This window comes from Dasypus novemcinctus, chromosome 6, assembly GCF_030445035.2.
Source record: "Dasypus novemcinctus isolate mDasNov1 chromosome 6, mDasNov1.1.hap2, whole genome shotgun sequence".
Lineage (NCBI taxonomy): Eukaryota > Metazoa > Chordata > Mammalia > Cingulata > Dasypodidae > Dasypus > Dasypus novemcinctus.
This window is the reverse complement of record NC_080678.1, coordinates 61,673,860-61,699,941: the sequence shown is the minus strand read 5'-3', so window position 1 is coordinate 61,699,941 and position 26,082 is coordinate 61,673,860. Positions and strand designations below refer to the sequence as shown.

General features: G+C 34.8%; 1 protein-coding gene across 1 annotated transcript in view; it reads left to right on the top strand.

The window, feature by feature from the left end:
- LOC101441123 (protocadherin-15) overlaps nucleotides 1-26,082 on the top strand; it is a 1,917,137-nt gene that overhangs the window by 1,656,918 nt on the left and 234,137 nt on the right. The window contains exons 21-22 of the mRNA XM_058298874.2: nucleotides 18,846-19,151; nucleotides 21,509-21,733. Of these exons, the coding sequence (XP_058154857.1) occupies nucleotides 18,846-19,151; nucleotides 21,509-21,733 (531 nt within the window). The remainder of the gene's footprint in view (nucleotides 1-18,845; nucleotides 19,152-21,508; nucleotides 21,734-26,082) is intronic.

Below are 26,082 nucleotides of genomic sequence, written 5' to 3'. Positions count from 1 at the left end.
TGATGTTATATGTAAATAATCTGAATTGATATGAATATCGAGAAATATTTTAAGCTGGAATTTTAAAAACATGGACAAAATACATGAGTCATTTACCCAGAGGCTTCCCAACAGAAGGGGTGCAGTTATCAGTCTCTCCTTTGAGGTTTTATGCTAATATTCCACCCAAACAGATTTACTTTGATATCTCTGTTACAAGATTGGTAGCCCCCATGTGGAATTCTCAGTAATGGGATTTCACTTTTAATGATGGGAGAGAATGTGGAGTAGACCACTCCAAATAGATAATGAGCAAATTTTATTTGTAGTAAGTATCTACTCCTGGTCTCTTTTTTTTTTTAAGATTTATTTATTTTATTTTTTATCCCCACCCCCCCACCCCAGTTGTCTGTTCTCTGTGTCTATTCGCTGCGTCGTCTTCTTTGTCCGCTTCTGTTGTTGTCAGCAGCATGGGAATCTGTATTTCTTTATGTTGCGTCATCTTGTTGTGTCAACTCTCCGTGTGTGCGGCACCATTTCTGGGCAGGCTATACTTTCGCGCTGGGCGGCTCTCCTTACGGGGTGCACTCCTTGTGCGTGGGGCTCCCTTGCACGGGGACACCCCTGCATGGCACGGCACTCCTTGCATGCATCAGCACTGCGCATGGGCCAGCTACACACAGGTCAAGGAGGCCAGGGTTTGAACCACGGACCTCCCATGTGGTAGATGGAGGCCCTAACCACTGGGCCAAGTCCGCTTCCCCTGGTCTCTTTTCAAGTGGTATGCCACCAATTAGGTGCTCAATAAGCATTTGTTGTATAAGTGCTTTTGTAAATAACCCAATTTTTAAGTAGTTACCAGTTTGTCTTTAATATACTCAAAATTTTATTTTAATGAGAAGGTTTACTAGTACTTTTTTTGGAAACTTTCTTCAAAGTTTTATTCAGTGAGGTCTTTATTTGAGTAGAGACTATCAGTCAAGCTCCCAATAATATTTACTCACAAATAAGTACCCAGAAATCAGACCCCATAGTAAGGTGTATATAACAAAAAATGTGTTAAACATGGACAGATGATTATAAAGTTTCAGCTCTTACTGTTTATTGCTTTGATGTAGTACAAGGGGAGAAGAAATGTGTGATTTTCTTATTAACAATTTTAATTAGCTTTTAATTGATTTCTAGGAAGATAAATGGTTTCATTACGGCATCACACGCTGAGCTCCTTGCTAGATATTAAACATTGATGCATACTTCTTGACAGTACTGCTGATGATAAGGGATTTTATGTTTTGCTATCCTGTCTGGTGTCTATAAATTCATCTATGTAGTAAATAAATGAAATTACCTCACCTTGCCAGCCCATGTCACTTAACTTACAGGACCTTAAGTATGGAAATATTAATTTAGAAATAGAATAGGAAGGAAGTAACCCTGTATTTTGCAAATATTCAAGTCCCTATATCTCTGTTAGATGTGGGCCTAGATCAACTTAAACATTTTAAAATAGTTTCCTGCAGAATATAACAGTCCTTTATTCCATGAACATCAAATACATTTCCTTCCATGACTGGTAACATTGAGTAACTGGAGGTATGTCTGGTCCTAGTGTATGTGAGTATGTACACTTGACTTTGAGCATTACTCATATTCTACACTCATTTAAACAAAATCAAGAAGCCTTATTATGAGAATGCTTCATCAAAGTTTTACTTTGTCCACCTGTTGAATATTGTTTTATTTTCTTTAAGATAAATCATACTATACTATAATAAAGATTGCTATGTATATTCTAAAAATTCATTATATGAAGAGCTATAAGACATGTCCCAACCTAAATGGATTTATGGTCATGGAGAAAGGAAATAAACATAAAAAAATATGGGGGAGCATTTGTCAAGTGTAATGCGATTAATGAAGCCATCTCTAAAGGCTAGAGTTCTTTGAGAAATTTTCCTAGAAGAGATGGAATGGGGGTTGGGATTTGGAGACTGGTGAAAGATTGAAATTATGAATGTGAATAGGGAATCATATTGTCAAGCTTGGAAGAAATGTCAAAAAATGTATGCTGAGTCCTACAGAAATGTGGAAAATTTAATTTAACTTCATCGAAGAGTTTTTACAGGAAAGTGAATAGTAAGAGGATGCTGAAAATGTTGTTTGGTATTAAATAATGCATAGGAGTTTGGACTTTTTCTATGTTTTGGTTAATATGTTGAAAGGAATTCATATTTCTGTTATTCAAGATTTCCAAATATGCTCTGTATGATATCCCTCTTTGGGAGCTTTGGCATTGTCATTAAAATATTAATGACATTTGAGAAGTTCTTCTCTAGTGAACTCTTTAATTTTCCTTAACCCCCAATTTTCCATTTGGAAATAGAACTTCCCTTCTCTTTCCCACCTCCCCTTCCTTTATTCCCCATAGAAAGCATGTCAGAATCATAAGAAACATTAACATTCCATGAAATGTAGCATAGAGAAAACAAAAATTATACTTAGTTTTTCCTACCATAACAAAAGTTCAATTTTTAATTCCTTTTCCATGGCCGTTCCTAGCAATTTCTTCCTTTTAAAGAAATAACTCATTGTTCGTACTGCTGAAAGCACTGTTAGTTCATTACCTTTTCTTTGCCACTCACTATTTTTTTTTTTTGCAACCCTTGTAAGAATCCCATATACAGAACATGATGTAGAATAGGCAAATGTGTTCTATGAACCTAGAATAGGCATTTTCAAGTAATATGCTGTGGAGAACAGAAAGAAGAAGAAATTTTATGGAAAATATCACATTAATAAACAAACTATTAAAAAGAGGCCTTGAGAATCCAAGAAGGTGAAATATGGCATAGTAGGCTGCATTCTTCCTCTAGAAACTGTGGGAAGGTTAGCAGGCTTGCCAGGCAGGGAAGCTTATGTCATGGGGTGATAGGAGAGTGTTGCTAAAGTGGAGAATTCCAGTTTGGCACCAGGGAAAAGGAAGCCACTCAACCATCCCTGGAAAGAAAGGAGCCTCTCTTTCCCCCTCCTTCCCTGCCCTCACTGGGATACCTGCAGAGAGGGGGTAATGGGGTGACTGGCCAAACAGGTAGCCTCAGAAGAGGAGCTTAGTTGGTCCTGGTGTTTTGTTTTGTTTTGCTTTGCCTTTTTGTTTTTTGTTCTCCTCTTCATTATTTTCTTTCATTCTTATACTGTTTATCTTCTTCTCTTTTTTCTTTCCCTATTTCTACTGTCTTTTATTTCTCCCTATTTTGTTGTTTCTTTTTCTTCCCTTTTTATCTTTTATTATTCTTTTGCCATCTTTTTTCTTTTTAGCTCTTCCCTTCCTCTTCTTCTTATTTTTCTTTTTTCTTTCATTTTATCACTCTTCTTTTCTTCCTTCCTATCTACCTTTCTTGTTTTATCTTTCTTCTCACTTATCTGGTCTTTCTATTTTATTTTATTTTTTCCATTTTTTTTCACCTTTAATTTTTTTATTCCTGTTTACTATTTTTCCCTCTTATTATGTTAGTTTTTGTTTTACTTTTTTTCCTTCCTACCTTTTTTTTTTCTCTTATTCTTTCCTTCCTTTTTTTCATGGATCTAATTTTTTTTTTCCATTGAATATGGGCAACTATAAGGATATAGACTAAGTGGAAAAGGCGTAAAGAGAACTCCTAACATAGCAGCAAACAAAAATAAAACCCTGGACTAGAAAGAGAAATTAACCAATTGAATAATTCCATCAAGATAAACAGATGCCTAGACATCAGCAAAAAATTACAAACTGTACTACGAAACAGGAAGTGATGTCCCAGTCTAAAGAACAAACTAAAAAGCAGAAGGAGATGCACAATGTGGAACAACTAATGAAGGAAGCCCTATCAATTAACCAACTCACTGAAATGAAGGAAGAGATAAATTATACCAAGAAGAAACTACAGAAGAAATTGTAAACATACATAAAAAGATAAATCTCATGGTGATGAAAGGTACAATGCAAGAAATTAAAAATACTGTTGTGACAGTTTGATATTGTTCATGAATTCCAAAAACAGATATTAGATCATGTTTATAAATTTGTCTGCCCCCCTGAGCATATTAGATTATACTAGATTCAGAGGTTTCACTTTTATTTTATTAAATAATGATTAAGGTTTTGAGTGGGCCATGACAGGAGGATATTGCATCTCCACCCACTTGGTGGGTAGGGATTTACAGAAAAACTGCACTGCAGAGAAGGAAGTTTGGGGTTTTTGAGCTGGAGCCCAGGAAGCAAACATATGGGAGAATGCAGAGAAGCTGAACCTGAAGAGAATTGAGCCAAGGGAGAGAGACAGAGCCATTCACCTGATAGTCTACAGCTGGCCTTGTGGAGAAAGCAGAGGAGCTGAGCCCAGAAAGAACAACCTAGGAATCTGAATGCTTGCAGAGGTCAGCAGCCATTTTGTTCCAACACATGGCAACAGACTTTGGTGACAGAGGTAACTTGTGCTTTATGGCCTGGTAACTGTAAGTTTGTACCCCCAAGTAAATATCCCTTATAAAAAGCAACTTATTGCTGGTATTTTGCATCAGCACCTCTTTGGCTGACTAATACAACAATAGAAACACATAATAGCAAATTTGAAAAGGCAGAGGAAAGTATTAGCAATGTAGAAGATAAAATATCCAAAATCACACATATAGTAGAACAGATAGATATGAAAAAAAAAAAAAAGGGAAAAATTCAGCAGGGTCTCAGGAAAGTGAATGACAAAATGAAATGCACAAACATATGCATTATCAGCATTCCAGAGGGAGAAGAGAATGGAAAGAGACACAAACAGGTTGCAAGTGAAAGGTTGGAAAATGATTTTACATGCAAACAGCGACCAAAAAAGGGCTATACTAATATATCTGGCAAAATATTCTTTAAATGCAAAACTGTTGTAAGAGGCAAAGAAGGACACTGTATATTAATAAAAGGGGTACTCTACCAAGAAGAAAGAACAAACAAATATTTATGCACCTAACCAGGTGCCCAAAAATACTTTAGGCAAATACTGGCAAAAATTAGGGAAGAAACAGACAGCTCTACAATCATAGTGGGGACTTCAATACACCATTATCACCACTAGACAGAATATCTCAACAGAAACTAATTAAAGAAACAGAGACTAACACTTTAGAAGAACTAGGTCTAATGAATTTGTACAGAACATGACAATTCAAAACAGCAAGATATACTTTTTCCGATGTGCTCATGTATCATTCTCAAAGATAGACTATATGCTGGGTCACAGAGCAAGTGTCAACAAATTAGAAAGATTGACATTATACAAAGCAATTTCTCTGAGCACAACAAAATGAAGCTGGAAATCACCAAAGGATAAAGAACTGGAATAGGCACAATTCTATGGATGTTAAGCAACATGCTCTTAAAGAATCCAAATGTCAGGAAGGAAATTGCCATAGAAATCAATAACTACCTCAAAGCAAATGAAAATGAGATCACAACATATCAAAATATATGGGATGCACCTAAATTAGTGCTGATAGGGAAATTTATAGCCCTAAATGCCTACATTAAATAAGAAAGGGCTAAAATTAAAGACCTAAATGCACACATGGACAAACAAAAAAGTACAACAAACTAATCCCAAAGCAAGCAGAAGGAAGGAAATAATGAGGATTAGAGCAGAATTAAATGAAATTAAGAATAAAAAAACTTTAGAAAGAATTGACAAAACCAAAAATTGTTAATCTTTCAGAAGATTAACAAAATTGTCAAGCCCTTAGCTACATTAACAAAGAAAGAAAAAGAGAGAGAAGATGCAAATAAAGAAAATAAAAATCAACAGATGGGATATCATCACTGATCCCACAGAAATAAGGAGTATCATAAGATGTTGCCTAAGAGTTACCTCCTGCTCAAATGTGACCTCTCTCTAAGCCAAACTCAGCATATAAATGCATTACCCTCCCCACAGAGTGGACATGACTCCCGGGGATGAGCTTCCCTGGCACTAGGGATTATTACTGAGCACCAATTCGCAATGCACCTGGAAAAGAAACGTTGACCAAAAGGGGGAAAGGATAAATAAAATGAGTTTTAATTGCTAAGAGATTTCAAAGTGAGTTGGGAGGTCATTGCAGAGGTTAAAGGAAAAAATTACATGATCGTTATCTCTCAATGTAGAAAAGGCATTCTACAAAATATGTTTTTTGGATAAAAACGCTTCAAAAAAAGAATTAGAAGGAACTTTTCAACATTATGAAGGGCATACATGAAAAACCCACTGCTAATATTATACTCAATGCTGAAAGGCTAAAGGCTTTCCTTTTAAGATCTGAAACATGACAATGATTCCCATTGTCACCCTCTTATTTAATATTTATTAGAAGAATTTGCTTGAGCACTTAGGCCAGAAAAATAAATAAAAGGCATCCAAATTGGAAAGGAAGAAGTAAAGCTTTTGGTATTGCAGATGACATAATCCTATACGTAGAAAGTACCAAAAAATGTACAACAAAGTTTCCAGAGCTTATAAATGAATTCAGTAAAGTTATAGGACATAAGATCAACATGTAAAAATAAGTAGCATTTTTGTACACTACTAAGAGCAATCTGAGGAGGAAATCAAGAAGAAAATTCCACTTACAATATCAATGAAAATAATTAAATATCATGAAATAAACTTAACTAAGGATGCAAAGGACTTGTATGCAGAACACTATACAACATTGCTAAAGAAAAGCAAAGAAGATCTGTATAGATGGAAGAACATTCCATGTTCACAGATTGGAAGATTAAATATCATTAAGATGTACATCCTACCCAAATTGATTTACAGATTCAATACAATCCCAATAAAAGTTCCCAAAGCATATTTTACTGAATTGGAAAAGTCAATTATCAAATTTATTCAGAAGTTAAGTGGCTCTTAGTAGCCAAAAACAGCTTTAAAAAAAAAAAATGGAGGAATCATGCCACCTGACTTAAAGCATGCTACAAAGCTATAGTGGTCAAAACTGCATGATAGACATATTGACCAATGGAACTGTATTGAGAATCCAGATATATACCCATGATTATTCACAAGGCAACCAAGCACACTCAACTAGGACAAAATAGCCTCTTCAAGAAATGTTGCTTGGAGAACTAGATATCTATATCCAAAAGGATGAAAGAGGATTGCCATCTCACTTTATACAAAAATTAATTCAAGGTGGGCCAAAGACATAAATATAAGAGCCAAGACAATAGAAGATAATGTAGGGAAGTGTCGATGAGATCTTGTAGTAGGAAATGGTTTCATAAACTTTGTACCTAAAGCAAAAGCAACAAAAGGAAAAATAGATAAATGGGACCTCTTAAAAATTAAAAACTTTCATGATTCAAAGGTGTTTGTCAAGAAAGTGAAAAGGCAGCTTACTCAATGGGATAAAATATTTGCAAACCACCTATCTGAAAAGAGCCTAATATCTAGCATATATGAAGAAATTTTACATCTCAAAAATTGAAAACAAAAAACATTTAAAAATGGGAAAGATGTTTTAATAGACACTTTTCAAAGAGAAAATACAAATGCCTAAAAGTACATGAAAATATGATAAACACCACTACCTATTAAGTATATGCAAATCAAAATTATGATAATATATCATCTTATACCTATTAGACTGGCTGATATTAAAAAAAAACACAGAAAACTACAAGTTAGAGAGGATGTGGAGGAATAGGAACACTCATCCATTGCTAGTGGGAATGTAGAATGGTGCAGACACTGTGAAGAATAGTTTGGCAGCTCCTCAGAAAGCTAAGTATAAAATTTCTATATGATGCAGCAATCCCATTACTAGGAATATACCAAGAAGAATTGAAAGCAGGGAACCAAACAGATACATACACACCAATGTTCATCATGGCATTATTCGCAATTGCCAAAACTTGGAAGTAACCAAAGTGTCTATCAACAGATGAATGGATAAACAAAACAAAATGAGGTATATACATATGATGGAATTTCACTCAACTGTTAGAAGGAATTAAGTGTTGACACATGCAACAACATGGATGAATTTTGAAGACCTTATGTTGAATGAAATAAGCCCATCACTAAAGGACCATTATAGAATAATCTCACTGATATGAGTTAAGGATATTGAGCTTAGTTATGAAGGCAGAGTCTGTAAGATAGGTTACTAGGAGATAGAAAGAGTGTATAGAGTGGGGAGCCAATGCACAATCTGGGCAGATATGGTGAATGATAAGGTGAATAAGGATGGTTCAGCAGTGGACAAGGGTGATGGTGGTGCAGTAATGTGAGTAGAATTGACAGTGGTGGAGTATGAGTGTGGGTGGAGTTGGAGGGATAGATTGGGCTATCCATAGAGCTGGGGGGAGGGCTGGAGGAAGGCACAGTAATACTCTGGGGAGTTTGAGGACTGTGGCTGATAATACAAATGTGGGAGTGTTCTTTTGGCACTTATGGCAGGGGAGGGTCACTGGTGCAGGGTGCAACTGGTAGGGGGATGTGTGGGGAAGCATGTACCTCAGGCATGCCTCTATGGAATATGAATGTGTTCAAGTGGTCATAGGGTATTAAATTCCCATCCTGGGGAGTCCTGTTACATTCTCTAATAGAATGGAAATAATCTCTAGAGTACATAGGCAGTGCCTAATAAAGGAAAACATACCATTACACTAATCCTTCAGTATTAATGCTCTTACTTATGAATGTTATTCTTGTAAAATTGAGATTTAGCCTAAAATCTATTACCTATGAGTTACCTCCTCAAATGCTCCTTATTATTCAAATGTAGCCTCTCTCTAAGCCAAACTCAGCAAATAAACTCACTAACTTCCCTCTACTCATCCCGGCATGGGACATGATCCCCAGGGATGAGCCTCCCTGGCACGGAGGGATTATTACCAAGTGCCAACCACCAATGCATTTGGAAAAGACTTTGACCAAAAGAGGGAACATGAAATACAAAAGAGTTTTTATGTTTAAGAGATTTCAAAGTGAGTCAGGAGGTCATTCCAGAGGTTACACTCATGCACTTATGCAGAACTCACTTGTGGCCACAGTAAACAATGACTCAAACAGGGATGCTCTCAATGGCTCTAGAAACATCCAGACACACAACCCCATCAAATCAGTAACCCACCTGTGTGTCTTACCTTTAAATATATGGCAGCCTATTTACCCAATGTAACAGAGTTAAAATCATTTTTAATTTCCCTACATATATTCTTCTACCCCTTTTGTTTGAACCTCTAATTATATTATAGCCATTAAATATGTGTCCCAGAGACTTAACTCTTTTGTCTGTTCATATGTCAGTTTAGCCTGAATCTCAGCCAACATCTGCTCTCCAGGTTATTGGACCCACCCAGACAACTAACAAAATGATGATGATGGACAACCTTATTTCCAAAAGCAAAGAATATCTAAAACTGCAAGCAAAATGGTCACTTCCATCTACCCCATAAGATATAAGCCCCCTCTCAATCTGAAGCAGAGCAGACATCACCATCCCCAAATCCTCAAGATTGATGAATGAACAAACATGAGGAGGGGAAATGAAAACATGGACCAAAGTAGAGTGGTTATTATTGTTGTAACAGAAGAACTTGTAACATTAAAATAAACATAGTGGTAAGAGCTTCTGAGGGGAGGGAGAGGTAAGATTAGGTGGAATATAGGACATTTTTAGGGCATTGGTATTGTTCTGCATGATCTTGCAATGATGGAAACAGACCATTATATATTTTGTCATTATTTATAAAATTGTATGGTGCAGAATGCAAACTATAATGTAAACTGTAGACATGGTTAGTTGCCATTCTTCAGTAATCATCAATTGTAACAAATGTACCACACTAATGTTAGATGCTATTAATAGGGAAAAATGTGAGAGAGGAAAAGGTGGGTATGTGGGAATCCCCTATAATTTTGATTTTTTAAAAATGTATTAAAGTGTATCCACAACATATTGCTATTAACCAAAGTATTCCCCCAACTCATCATATTATTATTATTTTCTTTATCATTTATACATGAACATGCATAAACAATAAGTGTATAGTAAAAGTTGTGAACTTACAAAGCAAACATACATAACATCCTACAGGGATCCCATACTTCAACCCACCACCAAAACTTGCATTGTTGTGAGACATTTGTTGCAAATTATGAAATAATATGGCCAAATCTTACTACTAACTATAGTTCTTATATTACATTTGGTCTATTTTCCCCCCAACCAAACCTATTATTATTTTTGAAATATATTTTATGACAGAAGTTCTAAACTTATAAAACAATCATGCGCATGTGTAGAATTTCCAAACACCCCTCTATCAACACACCACACTGTGGTGGAACATTTGTTATAGATTATGAGATAATATCATCAGATTATCACCAGGTACATAGCATACATTTGGCACACTTTTTCCAGACTCCCCCATATCAACACAGTACATCTTTGGCATAAATACATGAACATTACATTATTACTGTTAATCGCAGTCCATAGGTCAGTCCAGTTGTATTTTTCCCATGCCTCTCCATATTTCCACCACCCTACGATAAGTACATCTGCTCTAGCTCACCAAGGACACTTTTGTATCTGTAACACCAATAGAAATTTTCATTCACCTCTGGGTTTACTGTGCTATTCTGTCCCTAAATTAATCTCTAGCTTTCTGTAAATTGGCATTTACATCTCTAGACTACCATTTTCAGCCACAGTCCTATTTATAAACCAGCTGTTACTCACTATAATGTGTGGCCATCAACTAGTACATTTCCACACTTTTACAATAAAGCTAATTAAAACTTCTACATACATGAAACATCAATAGTCCATCTCAGTCATCCTGTTATCTCCTTTAAGAATCCATCACCTACCACCAGGTCTTAAAGATATTTTCCTACATTTTCTTGGAGAAATTTTAAGGTTTTTTTATTTTATATTTAGGTTTTTGATCCATTTTGAGTTAATTTTTGTATAAGGTGTGAAATAGTGGTCCTCTTTAATTCTTTTGGCTATGGATATACTGTTTTCTCAGCACCATTTGTTGAATAGACTGTTCTGCCCAAGATGGGTGGGTTTGACAGGCTAGTCAAAAAAATCACTTGACCATAGATAATGACGTTCTGTTTCTGAACCATCAATTTGGTTCTGTTGGTCTATGTGTCTCTATGCCAGTACAATGCTGTTTTTACCATTTTAGCTAGGTAAGATGATATAAAAACCAGAAATGAGAATCCTCCAATTTTGCTTTTCCTTTTAAAGATGTTTCTGGCTATTCAGGCCACTTACCCTCCCAAATTAATTTGATAATCATGTTTTCCATTTATTTAAAAAATGCTGGGGAAATTCATAACAGGATTGCATTGAATCTGTATATCAATTTGAGTAAAATTGACATCTTAGCAATAGTTAATCTTCCAATCCATGAGTATGAAATATACTTCCAATTAATTAGATGTTTTTAAATTTCTTTTAACAGTGAGTTGTACTTTTCTGACTACAAGTGTTTTACATTGTGGATTAAGTTTATTCCTGAGTATTTGGGTTTTATCTGTCATATTTTATTTTCACCACTCTTTTGACAATTTTAGTTACTTTTATTGATGTAATTTTCATTTCTAGACTTTCTTCCAGGCCTCTCTCTCCTGTCTTTTCTTTTCAGGCTGTAGTATACCCTTTAGTATTTTAGGCAAAACTGGTCTCTTGGTTACAATTTCAGTTTCTGTTTATTTGTGAATATTCTAATTTTGTCCTTATTTTTGATTGGCAATCTTGCTGGAAATAAGATTTTTGGCTTGAAGTTTTTCACTTGCAGTATCTTAAATATATCAGACCACTGTCTTTTCACCTCCATGGTTTCTGATGAGAAATCAGCACTTAATCTTAGTAGGTAATGCTTATATGTTATGCATTCTTTTCACTTGCTGCTTTCAGAATTCTCTCTGTCTTTGGCATTTGACAGTCTGATTAGTATGTATCTCACAGTTGGTCCATTCAGATTTGTTCAGATGGGAATACGTTGTGTTTCTTGGGCATGGATACTTATGTCCTTCAATCGGTGGGAAGTTTTCTACCATTGTTTCTTCAAATATTCCTTCTGCCCTCTTTTCCTTCTCTTTCCTTCTGGGGCACCAATGACACATATGCTTGTATGTCTCTTGCTGTGATTTAGTTCCTTGAGACCTTGTTCAATTTTTTTCTATTCTTTTCTTCATCTTTTCTTTTGTATGTTCACTTTCAGAAGTCATTTCTTCAAGCTCACCAATCCTTTCTTCTGCTTCCTCATAGCTGCCATTATATGATTCTAGGGTATTTTTACTTTCATTTCTTGCACCTTTCATTCCCATGATATCTGTTCTTCTACTATGTATGCTTTCAAATTCTTCTTTGTGCTTATTCAATGTCTTCTTAACATCCTTAATCTCTTTAGCCATCTCATTGAATTTATTAAGGAGATTTGTTTGAACATCTATGATTAGTTGTCTCAAGTCCTTGATGTCATCTGGAGCCTTATCTTATTCCTTTTATTGGGCCATAACTTCCTGTTTCTTGGTGTGGATTGCAATCATTTGTTGATGTCTTGACATCTGGCTTACTAGAGTCTTTATTCTGTGTGCAGTTTTTCTCTGTAGTGTAGGGCTTCTGCCCTTTCTCTCTTGCAAATTGTGCAGTGGGAATAAAGGATGCAGTTGGTACTATAAACTGTGGAGGCTCAAGCTGCCCTCCTTCCCCCATGGACCAATGAAGCTTCTTCCAACTTTCCCCTTTGTCAGGCATAGGGACAGAACCACATCCCTGTGTAATAATTTAAGACTTACAGGCCTAGACTGAAGTTGCCCAGAGAGACTGATGAAGCATCATGCCCATTTCTCCCCTGGAGCAGGGATGGAGCTGCAGGTATAGGCAGCAATCTATGCTGTGTGGGTCCAAAATGACCACAGTTGCCCTGGTAGATTTCTAACTATTCAGTCTGTGCCAGCCTATTGTACCTCTGTAGGGCCCTCTAGCTTCCTCCTTGCTAGAGGTGGGGCTGAAACCTAGGTTAGGGCTGCAGGCTGATCTGGGTCAAAGAAATTGGTTTGTAGCTTCACTATTATTTTCAGTCAGCTTAGCTTCCTCTCATGCTGGTGGTGGAATCAAATTCTTAGGATTATACTTTAGCCAGCCAAACTTACTTATCACTAGTTGAAATTGGTGGCCAACCCTCTCTTCCTCCCCTGTTTTGGGGAAATGGAGCTCCCAATTCCAGCCACAGAAAAGCTACTAGGTTACCTGCACTGTCAAATTAGAATGATTACTGGCTTCCATGGTGTAGGTCCCCCAGCTTCCATCCAGCCAGAAGTGGGACTGGTGTTTATTCTAGAGCTGGAATCTGATCTGGATGGAAAGAAGCAGGTCCGTACCAGCACTGTCATTTTCAGCCCATCTCACCTCTCCTCGTGCCAGTGGCAGAGTTAAAATAGCTGCTACCAGCTTCTTTTTGACTTGGACAGTTTCAAACTTGAGCTGTTCTCAGGATTATACTTTAGTCCATCAAATTTACTAATTAGTAGCTGAAATTGGTTTTCAACCATCTTTTCCTTCTCTGTTTTTGGGAAGTGGAGCTTCCAATTCCAGCTGTGGAATAGCTCCCAACATGGCTTGTGCCTCCAGTAGAGGATGGGCACTGGTGTGCTCTATTTATGAATCTTCTCTGCAGATGAGCAGTCTCCTCCTTCCATTCTTTCAAGGATGTTGCAGGATGCTCATATGTCTCCTGGAGCCCCAAACAGATGCTTTAGAAAACTCTGGGTGATTACTAACTGCCCTGTTGCACAACCTGACTCTTGGAGATCCTTACTCTGCTGCCATTTTGGTGGTCGTCTGGAATCCTCTATATTTTCTGTGTATCTAAAAATTCTTTAAAAATAAAGGTGAAAAAGGAGGCTTTGATCCTTTCATCGCTCTGTGAATTATATAGGTGTTTCACAAACATATGACCCAGAAGACATGAATAAATATTCTGCTGAGCAAATAACAATGAAAAAGGATCTATGATCAAATTAGTTTGGAAACTCTGGGATAAACATCACTAGAGTTTAGGATATCCTATACCTTGCCCAGTTTAAAAACCAATTCAGAAAAAGAAATGGGATTCTGGCAAATGAGTGAAAATAATATTGGAAGTAAAGAAGCTTAGTATGAAGTCCATATGGGTTTACTAATACTGCATTCTAGAATTAAACTCACCCACATAGCCTCAGGGGAAATATTTATGCAGTTAAATTAGCAAACTAGACAAGGTCTTCATAAGTAGTCAGGTCCTAACGAGGCAGAGTGTTTGCCCAGTTCCTTCTAAACTTACCACTCATGAGTGAGTAGGAGTCTAAATAGAGGTCACTTTTCTTGGCAACGTGAAGCATGGAAAGAGTTTCCCACTCAACACACCCAATTATAGACACTCTTTTAATGCAGAACCTCTCAAAACTAATGTGCATTTTGAAGCTCCCAAGGGAAAATACAGTTAATGCAACCTCATGTGAAATACTGACATCGAGGAAGTAGTTTATTTGAGAGATAGGGTTCATTCTGAAATTGAAGTTGATTTTTTATTGCTGCTCCTCTTGTAGAGCAAGTTTCCTAGCAGTCTTCTAACACAGCTATTTGACGTATTATAATAAATGAGAGGCATCTACCAAGTTACCATTACGTTGTCCTAATATTAATTATTAGGTAATACTTATAATAATGACCACTCACTCAAGTTTTGATATATTTTCTATAATGGAACAGAAAATTTCATTGCATCTAGGTTACAGAAAATAGTTATATCTATACCTCATCTCACTTTTGCTACAATTCATAATATGTGTCTGCCTGTGCAAGTATGCCAGTTATATGAATTTCATGTCTGAAATGTGTAATGATAAAAAAAAGTTCACATCTTTTATTTTATAGTTGAGAAAACTCGACCTAGAGAGAATAAATGGCACAACAAAATTCATGACTTCAATATATATATATTGGTGGACTGTACTTTTACTAGAAACACAGAAACAAAGCAGCCCTCTATTTTTATATATTAAAGAAATTTGCCATCTTACCCTATATAATTCCTCTTTGTCACTTCACAAAATACTTGAAATGCAAATATATTTCCTTGCTTTCATGCCCTTGTTTAAGACATGACAAAATACTAATATATAGGATTTGAAAATATAAAATTTTTTTTCAGCATAGATCTGGAATCAATAGTATTGAGAAGAGGTTATATTCCTATTAGAGCCCCAGATGCAAGTATCATAATCCCAAAGTGATTGGTTTGAGATTCTTAAACAAAATCAGTTTCAGAGGATCTTAAAGAAATATAACCTGAAATAAAATTAGATAATAGAGATAGAACAAGAAAAATATATTTTAATGAGAATTCTGTCTATGTATTTTTGTCTGTGTTTTATGGATTAGGCAGGTTGGCTGGATTTATTCATTTATATATGTTTATATATGCTATTCAAGTACATATGTAATGAATATTTAAATTGTGCTTACTATATGCCAGGCACTATACTAGTCATAGAGCATTCAGCGGAAAACTAACCCAGACCCTACCCTCATGGCTTCCATTGCACAAAGGGGGACACCGGTTAAACAAATAATCACACTAATAAACATATAATTACAAATTATGAAAAGTGTTAGAAATTACAGGTATATAGGTCTATTGGGATGTATAAGAGGAGGGTGTAATTTACATTTCAGAAGTCAGAGAAGACTTCCACCATTTGGGGAAGTGATATTTAACTTGACACTTAAAGGATTAGTGTATTTTAACCTGGCAAATAATAGCAGAAGCTCTCAGGCAGAGAGCTTTGGAGAGATTTGGGTGCAGGACAGGTCTGCAGTATTCTTTGAGCTCACTGTGAGAAGAGTGTAATTTGAGGCTTTTTTGGTTATGTCAAGAGAGTTGAATATTGCCTTAAGCAATGGAAAATCATTGGAAGATGTTAGGCAGGGAATTGATATCATTAATTTATACTTTATAAATGATCTCTCTGAAGAGAAATAAACAAAAGAGAACACTTAGGCAATAATGTAATAATCCAAGACACAGTTGATGGTGGTTTGGACCAAGATGGTAGCAGAGTCAGTGGCAAGAAGTAGTTAGTATTAAAATTCTTTAAAGAGATAGAAGTAACATGAAGAGAATAGGAATTTTTCTAAATGCTGTGATATCTTGTTACCTAACACGCCACTGCATCTTACTTCTTGAGGTCAGCCTCATGTATAGTGGTTATAAAATAAATATTTATGAAATGATTGGGTGAATGAAAAATTGAGAAGAAAGGAAGGAAATCTCAGGAATGTCTCCTTTATTTCTTGTATGATCTGTTGAATTGATGGAAGGGCCATTTATGAAATGGGGAAAATTGGAGGTGGAAAAGATTTGAACAGAGAAGTAATCAAGACTTCATTTAGGGGCATTTTAAGCTTCTGATGCTATGATAGGCAGAATAATGACTCCCAAAACATGTCCACATCCTGATCGCCAGAACCTGAAAATTAGTTATTTTACATGGCGAAAAGGATTTTGCACATGTCATTATGGTTTAGGACCACAAAATGGGGAGATTATCCTGGATTATCCAGATAGGCCCAACCTAATCACAGGAATCATTGAAAGTAGAGGAGGAAGGTACAAGAGGGGATCAGAGACATGGCAATGAAAGGAAAGATTCAAATATGACAGGGATGCACCCACTGTTGCTGACTTTGAAGGTGGAAAAAATAAACAATGAACCAGGAAATATAGGTGGACCCGAAAAATTAGGATCAGCCTTCATATAACAACCCACAGTAAAACAGAATTTTAATCCTGCAACTAAAAAAACCTGAATTCTGTCTATAATCTGAATGCAACCCTGTGGACACATTGATTTTAGCTTGGAAGACCCATGTCAGACTTCTGGCATACAGACCTATGAGACCATTTGTGTTGTTTAAATTGCTGTTTGTGATAATTTGTTATGGGAGCAATCGATACAAATATATATGAGGCTTCTCTGTGGACACACATAACATTGAACCAGCCTATTATAATAAATCTTCAGTTATATGGATGAGTAAAAAAAAAAGCTTGGGCAATAGTCATTTAAATTACTGATTATAAAAATGATCAATTTTGTGATTTTAAGATATTCCACAGGCAGAAAAAGTGGCTGAAATCAATAGTGTTAGTGTTATGGAGTAAAACCTATTTTTATTATAATCTTGGGTTATATTTTTTCTATTCACTTGACAAATGCTTATGATTTTAGGCAAAAAAAAAAATCAAGTTCACATTTTTGGGGACTGGAAGGGGCACTATTGTTTGTTTGTTCAACTAAGATAACCAGCTTTACTAATTTGCTGACAATTTGTGAGGCAGATTCTAGGCAAAATTTGAAAGAAAAAAATATGTCTATGGAAACTTTTCAACTCTTTTACAGTATTTTTCCTCCTCTGGCATTACTGTAATTCTTCTCCATCTTTTCTCAGATTTAAGCCTCAAAAGGTATTAACTAACGATCAAGGACTTTTATGTTTTGATGAGTCAAAGGAACAAATCCTGCTGGAATGTCTAACATTGTGTGATACAGAAGGAGCACAGTTTTAAATGTGATTTTCAGAATTGGACTTTACCATTCAAATAAGACACAAGAATACAGCAGCCCCACTCTGCGTGATTCACCAGTGTTTATGACACTAGATATTTGATTACATAAGTGCTGTTAAAAATGCATCATATTCCATTCCAGGCTTTATGGACATAAAGTGATTACTGTGTCACTGGCCCATCATATAGGCAACTGGTTTGTTCTACTTCTTTTCATTGGTGATAGTTTGGGGCATAATTATATTATTTTCCACAGCTTTTAAAATTTATTCCAGTTTCTTTGAAGAACTGTAACATAGAGTTATATAACACAAAATGTACAGTATCTGATGGCGAAAGATCATAATTTATATCACAATTGAGATTAAATAAGATTAAATCTCATAATCCTCCATTAGAAGGCTGTTTACTCAATATTTACTCATTTTATTTGATGCAATGGAATTTTATATGACAAATTTTCAGTGAATATAACTTTGTCATAGTATAAAAAATTCCCAGTTATTGTTTAGAAATTTTTTTTCTAATATTAAAGAAAAGTCCATCCTTAGTACTTTACAGTCACTATACTTTTACTCCCATTTTTGTTTACAGATTGAGTTTTAAATTTTGGTTCCATGCATTCATTCAGTCTTATATTCATTAATGCCACAAGTATTTATTAAATAAATTTTATGTGTGAATACTATACTTAGAAATAAGAATTTTACTATTTCTTTCTTGTGTGACCCAAAGCAAGATAATTAACTTCAATAAGCCACAGTTTTCTCATTTGTAAAATAGAACCAATGATATATACCCATAAGAACCTGGAATTAAGTGCATGAACAGAAAACAACTTTAGAATCATATGTTGACACGTAGTAAAATTATATTATTTTATATTACATTATTTTATTCAGAATCTATTAATGAAATGATAATACAAAAATTGGTCTTTTTGTATATTATTTTCTTTGCCTAATCTAGAAATGTTACTACTAATATTATAAACTTATGGTATTCTCATTTTGAATAATAAATATTAAACTATAATATATTTATTTTCATATTTTAGGTTTTGCATTATATTGTCATTATTTTCTTTTCATTTTCTCTTTAAAGAAATAATAATACTGGGTTAAAGATACGCTATACTTCATTAACAGTTTCCCTCTGGCATGACAAACATGTATCAACAGCGTAACAAAATTTCTGTGAATTCTGTGTTTTTAATTTCATTTAGGCAACAGATCCAGATGCTGGAATAAATGGCCAAGTGTATTACAGTTTGGGTAACTTCAATAATCTTTTTCGCATCACGTCCAATGGGAGCATTTACACAGCAGTGAAGCTCAACAGGGAAGTCAGAGACTACTATGAACTTATTGTTGTGGCAACAGATGGAGCTGTACACCCGCGTCATTCAACCCTAACACTGGCCATCAAGATTTTGGATATTGATGACAATAGTCCTGTGTTCACAAATTCAACTTACACTGTCGTTGTTGAAGAGAATTTGCCAGCTGGGACCACCTTCCTTCAAATAGAGGTGTGTGAAAGTACTGTTATTTTCATGAATTATACTTTATAATACAATTTGACATTAGGGTAAGGTTGCCAGAGTAACAAATAAAAATACAGGTTACCCAGTTAAATTTCAGCTTCAGACAAATGATGAAATTTTTTTAGTATAAAAGCATCTCAAATACTGCATATTGTATTTTATTTGGCAAACACACATTAGGGATATCTCAAAAATTAAGGGGGAAAAGGTGCATTTGTGTAAATTAAATAGCTTTATACATTTTTTAATTTACAAAGTAATGCTGCATGTTTATAACAGCTCAGATGATATAGTAGTCTATAAAGAAAAAATTAATCTTCCACCCTGTGCCTTAATTACTCAGTGTCAATTTTATGTATATTCTGTCTCTTTTATCTTTATGATCACATGCATATCAAATAAATATTTGCATATACATAAATTTGCATGTGTAAATATTTACGTGTATATATGTATATGTGTGTATAAATTTTCCCTATATTTTACAGAAATATAGAGAATTTCTGGGATATTACTATAATCATTCTTTAATATTTTTCACTTTTACTATATAACCAGCATCCTCGCCAAAGGTCTAACTCCTTTTTAATAGTGTCACCATATTTAAGCCTCTTTTCTCAGTTCTCAATAATAATTTTATCAGAAACTGGATATTTTGATTAGTAGGTTAGTTTGGTCCAGAAATCTGTTTTTGTTTTTTTTTCCCTCCACAACCACCCATTTGAATCTGATACTAGTGACCTCTGAATTTATTTTGGATAAATAAAATAAAACATTCTATACCCTCCTCCACCTTCAGTTTATAACTTGAATGTTGTTAGGATGTTCTTTGAGAAGCTATATTCCTTCCACAACTCAATTTAGAAAATATGTACCTACCCAAAAAATGTTAATACATCTAAGTAAAGAAGATATTAATCAGGAGGAATCCATTAATTCTTCCATGCATCTGTTCATTCATTCATTAATTCAACGAGGACAACAGTAGTGAGTATGTCAAACCCTCTGCTAGATGGGATGCAAAAATGAACAACATAGACTTCCTGCCTTTGTAGAGTTTTCAGTTTGGTAGGGCAGACATAAAGTGAACCTTGATTAAAATAGAGGGCCTAAGTACAAAGGTCCTGGGATCGCACAGATAGAACTCTTAACCTAATTTGGAGGGCAAAGAGAACTCTTTCTAGAAGATGTTTTGTCTAAATTGTGACCTACAGGACTAATAGGAGTTATTTAAACAGAGTAGCAGAATCATTCAAGACAGTGGAAAGAAAACATGCTCACAGTCCTAGACTACAAAGGAGAGGGTGAGAACGGCTGCTAAAGGTCTAGATAATGTAGAGTCCTCCTTACCACATTAAGGAGATTGGAGTTGATCCAAAATGGAATTAAAACAAGAATTGTAGGCAGGGAATAATATCATCAAATCTATGCATTAACAATATCTAGAAAGATATTGCAATTTAAATAGTGAATTGGAGGAGGCCAAGGCTGAAATCAGTTCAAGAGAACACAGGGAAAATGTTTGCATTACTGTATGCATCTTCTAACAAGCCTTGATCTTCCACCATTTGCTTCCCTTATTTCCTCTCTCTGTCATGTCTTTGCCAGTCTGTACCTACTGAACGAAATATCTATTCTATGAAAGTTCTATAAAAACCTATCCATTCAGCTAAAAAATATCACACCCAATTCTAAACACCTTTCATTTGGCAGGCCAATTTCTTCCTTCTAATTTTACATTTGTGTCTTATTTGCTCTTGGATACAATAACCTTAGGGGCAGGAATCATTTCTTGATTCATCTTTTTACTCTTTACACTATTTTGTGCATAATAATGAAATAAATATTAATTAAATGCAAATATTAATTAAATGAAGGTATATTAGAGTGATCTGTAGAAATGCATAATAGGATCCCATGAGAAGAAATTATTTATATTTCTTCAGTTTTCTTATAGTAATTTAGTAGTCTTTCTTGTTTATGGAATGCCATCAATAATACTTATTTTTATTTAAAATATTTTCAAGTCTGTACAATCAGCAGGAAAATAATATGCAATCATTTATGAAAATAATTATTTCTGACTCTGGCATGATTATTTAGTGATTTTCCAATAAAATAAATATAGAAAAAATATCAACAGTGACACTGGGTCTCTCTTTCTCTCTTGCATTCTCTCTTTCTTTAGTAAATTACTTAACAAAGTGCTTTTCTTTAAAACCTGTATTTGGGTCATGATTAAATAAATTCATTCTTTCCTAGGCAATTACACATGATTTACATCAATCCTCCCTTTTGGTAATATCACTGACATAACCATTATTCTACTTAACTCCTTACAGGCCAAAGATATTGACCTTGGGGCAAATGTGTCTTATCGAATAAGAAGTCCAGAAGTGAAGCACTTTTTTGCACTGCATCCATTTACAGGAGAACTATCCCTTTTAAGGAGTTTGGACTATGAGGCATTTCCAGACCAGGAAGCAAGTATCACTTTTCTAGTGGAAGCCTTTGATATTTATGGAACAATGCCACCTGGTATTGCTACCGTGACAGTGATAGTAAAGGTAAGGAATAAAGATGGTGTTTGGTTGCCTGCTTTTGTTCTCTCTACATGTACATTCTGGTTTTTTGTTTGTTTTATTTATAATTATAATGTTTATTGGCAACAATTCATAATACCACAATGGTAGAAGACTTAAAGCAGATTTTTGAATGTGCATTGTTTATTAAGACAAGAAATGAATAAATTTTAAATTATAAATGATACACATCTGATTGAGGCACTATAGAGTTCAAAGACTATGGTTGACTATCTTGCTATTAACTATGTGACTTCAGTCAAGTCATCATTTCTGTGGACTACAACACCAGGGATAATTTAGTCCAAAGTCATCAATTAAAAAAATGTTTTTAAAAAGGAAGTACCTGACTCTGAAAGATAAAAAAGCTCTAGGGCCCCAGAACTAATTAGTTCACTTAGGAATCCCAAGACTCTGGAGTCAGATGGAACTGAATTTAAGTTCTGACTCAAGAACTTTCAACCTTGGGGACTTTGTAAACCTCTCTAGATCTGTTGTCTCATTCATTGAACTACCATGGCGAGATGATTGCCAGAAAGAACATGGATATCTTCAATCTTTTGATTTTCTAGTGATTTTTTTTTTTAAAGCAAACATTAGGCCACGAAGAAAGACAATATGAGCAAAGGTCACATAAGTTTATTAGTCCTCAAATATTTGTATGTGTGAGGATCACCTGGGCTGCATGCTAAACTTTCATATTCCTACTATGTTCCTTCCCCAAAGGAGAACCCTTCCCAGGAGACCCCAAATACATAAGCAATTTAGAAATACACAAATGATTCTAATGTTAGATTTCTGATTGACACATGCTGAGAAACATATTTGAGTTACAAATATAAAATGTTAGGAGTATATGTAAATTTGAACAAATGTCTAGTATTGGTTCACATGAGAGAATTGGAATACAGTGCTTGACAATCGCACATTGGTTTACTATACAATGTTATTATTTGTACTTCTTGCAGTCATCTTGCATCACTTGATATGTATAATAGCTGAAAAGGTCAAGGTTACTTGGCTCACCAGCTTTGTTAGGTTATATGCTCTTGGATATCATGCAGAAAACCATAGATATCTATAGTCATTAAACTTCACTTTACATTTTTAAATTGTGTATGTTCCCATTAGTTCCTTTAAATTTATACTTTCGAGTTACAATATACAGAGTATTTGAGGTGAGCTATTTAGCGAAATTTACCCCTGGTAAATTACTAAGGATTTCAAATCAGCTTGTGCTTGTTAGCTACCTAACGACTATAGAAAACACTACTGCATTTTTGCCTAAATTAGAGAAATGTTGATTGTGAAGATTATTCTAGTTCTTGAAGGGTGTTTTCAGTAGTTATATGTGCACAGGGTTATAACATGAGCATAGTCAAAGGCAACTTTCCTAAAATGCTCATTTTATAGGGAACTACAAGTACATAAAAAATTAAATGAGAAATCATCACTTGCTTCTTTGTTTAACTGATAAGCAGATTATGCTATTTATTTCCTTATAGAATAAAATGTTGATATGAAAATATGAAAAATTACTATAGATTTCACCAATATATAATTAGCAAAACTATATCATGCAGTTTAATGCTCTTGACCATAACATCTTTGATTCTAGCATTCTTTTCGATAATCAGAGTAGGCACAGGGATTATTCTGCTGCATTTTCTTTACACTTAACCTAGGCCTGTCTGCTGTAATTTCTTCCGTGGGGTCTTGCTGTCTCCTCTAAACTATCTTGGAAAGGAAAACACGAGTCCTCCTCTACTTTCAGGTCCTCTAAACCTAGACCAGATGAAAAATTTAGGCCATCTTACTCTTGTCCACCTTTTCCTAACCATATGGTTAGATGGAAATGAACATCTAAAACATTAAAAATAGAAAAATGGACCATTTATTGACTATGTTGAACAAGGAAAGTAAGAATAGACTTGTGGTCAATGACCTTGTATCTATTTTCCTCAAATACACAGATGATAATCAAATGGTATAGACTTCTTTCTCATAGTAAATGTAGATGATAATGGATAGTTAAATACCCTCATAGACTCAGAATTGGTCACTTCTGCATTTCAGTTTGGTTGCATTAACTTGACTTGTTTTGATGGAAGAAGTCATTGAAGTTGTGTCCAAAAGTACCATCTAAATAAGCAAAATGTCCACTAAATATACCCCATTCTGCGTGGAAACTCAAGCCATTTAAAAAGCTCTCCATGTTCTGTGCCCACCCCATTCTTTTAATATTGGTCTGATCTGTTTCCCTTAAGATTTTCTATATCAGCATCTAGGAAGAGGAGGCTCATTAATAGGCTCATTTCTTCCTCAGAAATAGAAGAGTGTTGCTCTAAATTTTTATTGGCCTACTTGCTTTTTCTTATTTAGAGATGTCCATTCCATTGTTCATATCTAGCTGACCTTCAGAAAGTTATATCTGATTTATTGTACATTTAAAACAAAAAACTTAATGTTAACTCCTAGACATATTCAATGACACCTTTTTTCTTTTTCAGGGTTATTATGCAGAATAAAATTTGCAGGAAATTTCCCAAATATGAGCTCACACTTGCTTGCCTTCTCCTATTTACTTAAAGTGAGATGATCACAAACTGAACTTTGAAACTCTATTTTACACTATTAAGGCCCATGAAAATATCATATTTGTTTGTTTTGAAGGAAGGAACAGAGTTCAGTTCTCATTTCTCCATAAATGTAGTTCTTCCCCGAGCTTGCAAATTTTCTGCTACCCTTCTGTTTACTTGCAGTAATGACAAGCTGTTCTGCTGATAACATAATTACACGGTATTTGATGAGAGATATTTGTACCCAAAACAGTCACCACAGGGAAAGCATTATGAATATCTCACTTTGAAAGTGAGCAGAAACATTATTTCTTTTGTAATGAAGGAGAAAAACTATTTCAAATGCTTAATATATAGTCCATCAAACATTTAAAATTGGAGCAAATGTGGGAAAATTGAAGTAATATTGGAAGGCGAAATATTTTCACACTAGAAAGTAAATGTAATTTTATCTTAAATACCTGGAAAGTTCTTTGTTGGTGTCAAATTTCTAGGATCCAAAACAAAACCAATCATGATCATAAAAATAACGTATAATTTTGCAAAAGCTTTATAGAAAAATGGTAAAACAAGGCCTCTATTGTTGTTTATCTTTATGAATATATAAGAGAAGTAAATTTTTGTTGATAGTAAATTAAATGGGATGGACAAATCTTTGTAAAAGAAAAATAAAATTCAAAATAGTTTTAAAAGGTGAAATCCAGACAGAAGACTGGCTTTACAAACTCAGTTGTAGTAAAATATAGAAAATACACAGAAAGAAAAGGTCTGATTTCTATAGTAAACTAAAAGTTGAATACAAATCACATTTGTAAATGGATATATGATACTGGGCAGCATTAAAAGAGGTGTAAAAGATTTGTTCAAGATAAACAAAAGAGTTTAAGTCATTTAGCGGATTTAATTTTGGATGGAATGGCTGCATAAGAGTAGGAAAGAGAGTTGGAGACATTTTGTAATGGAAAGAGATGGATTCATTCCTGGCTGTGTTTGTCCATCCTGGAGGATGCCATGTGTGGGTGTACATGGCCTGATTGGATCATAATTGAAAGACCATCCACATGGGCGAAGGTCTTTGTGAAATGCACTGGATCCTGGTGGCAGGAACTACCACTGTCATCTTTCAGAGAATTTTCCAGCACTGAGAAGAAAAAAAAACGCTTCTACTCCATAGAAGATGGTAAAGAAGACAGCTTTTCTGGATGGAAACTCAATGCTCAGTATCAAGCAGCATTTGTCAAATCAACAACTATCGGGAGGCAGCAAAAACACCACTGATGCTCCATTGTGACAGTGTTGGTGAAACACTGGATTTTATTTGGCCAAAGGAGCTGACCAAGAGGTAGTCCAGAAGTCAAACAAAGTAGAAATTCTGGACTCCTCAAGAATTACAGCATCTCTCCTTCCCCTGCTCTGGAAAGAATTTGGATTAAAAAAATTTCAGTGAGCCAGCTAGTGGGATTTTAACATAGTAAGTTGATTTTTTTTACTACTTGCTGATTGATTTTTTCCATTGAGTTTTTGACCTGGAAATATTTGTTTCGGGTTGCAGCCTTTAAACATTGTCCTCTATCCAGCTCTGCACTGTGTCAGGTTCTTACTAGTGTGTTCTTTTAATACATTCTCCATCAACTTTAAAGAATGTGAATACATCAGGAAGGGCATGTGATGGAACTGAGTCAGATGATTTATTAAAATAGCTTCATACACTATTTTAAATTATTGTGATTAATATTACATATTTTCTCCAAAGAA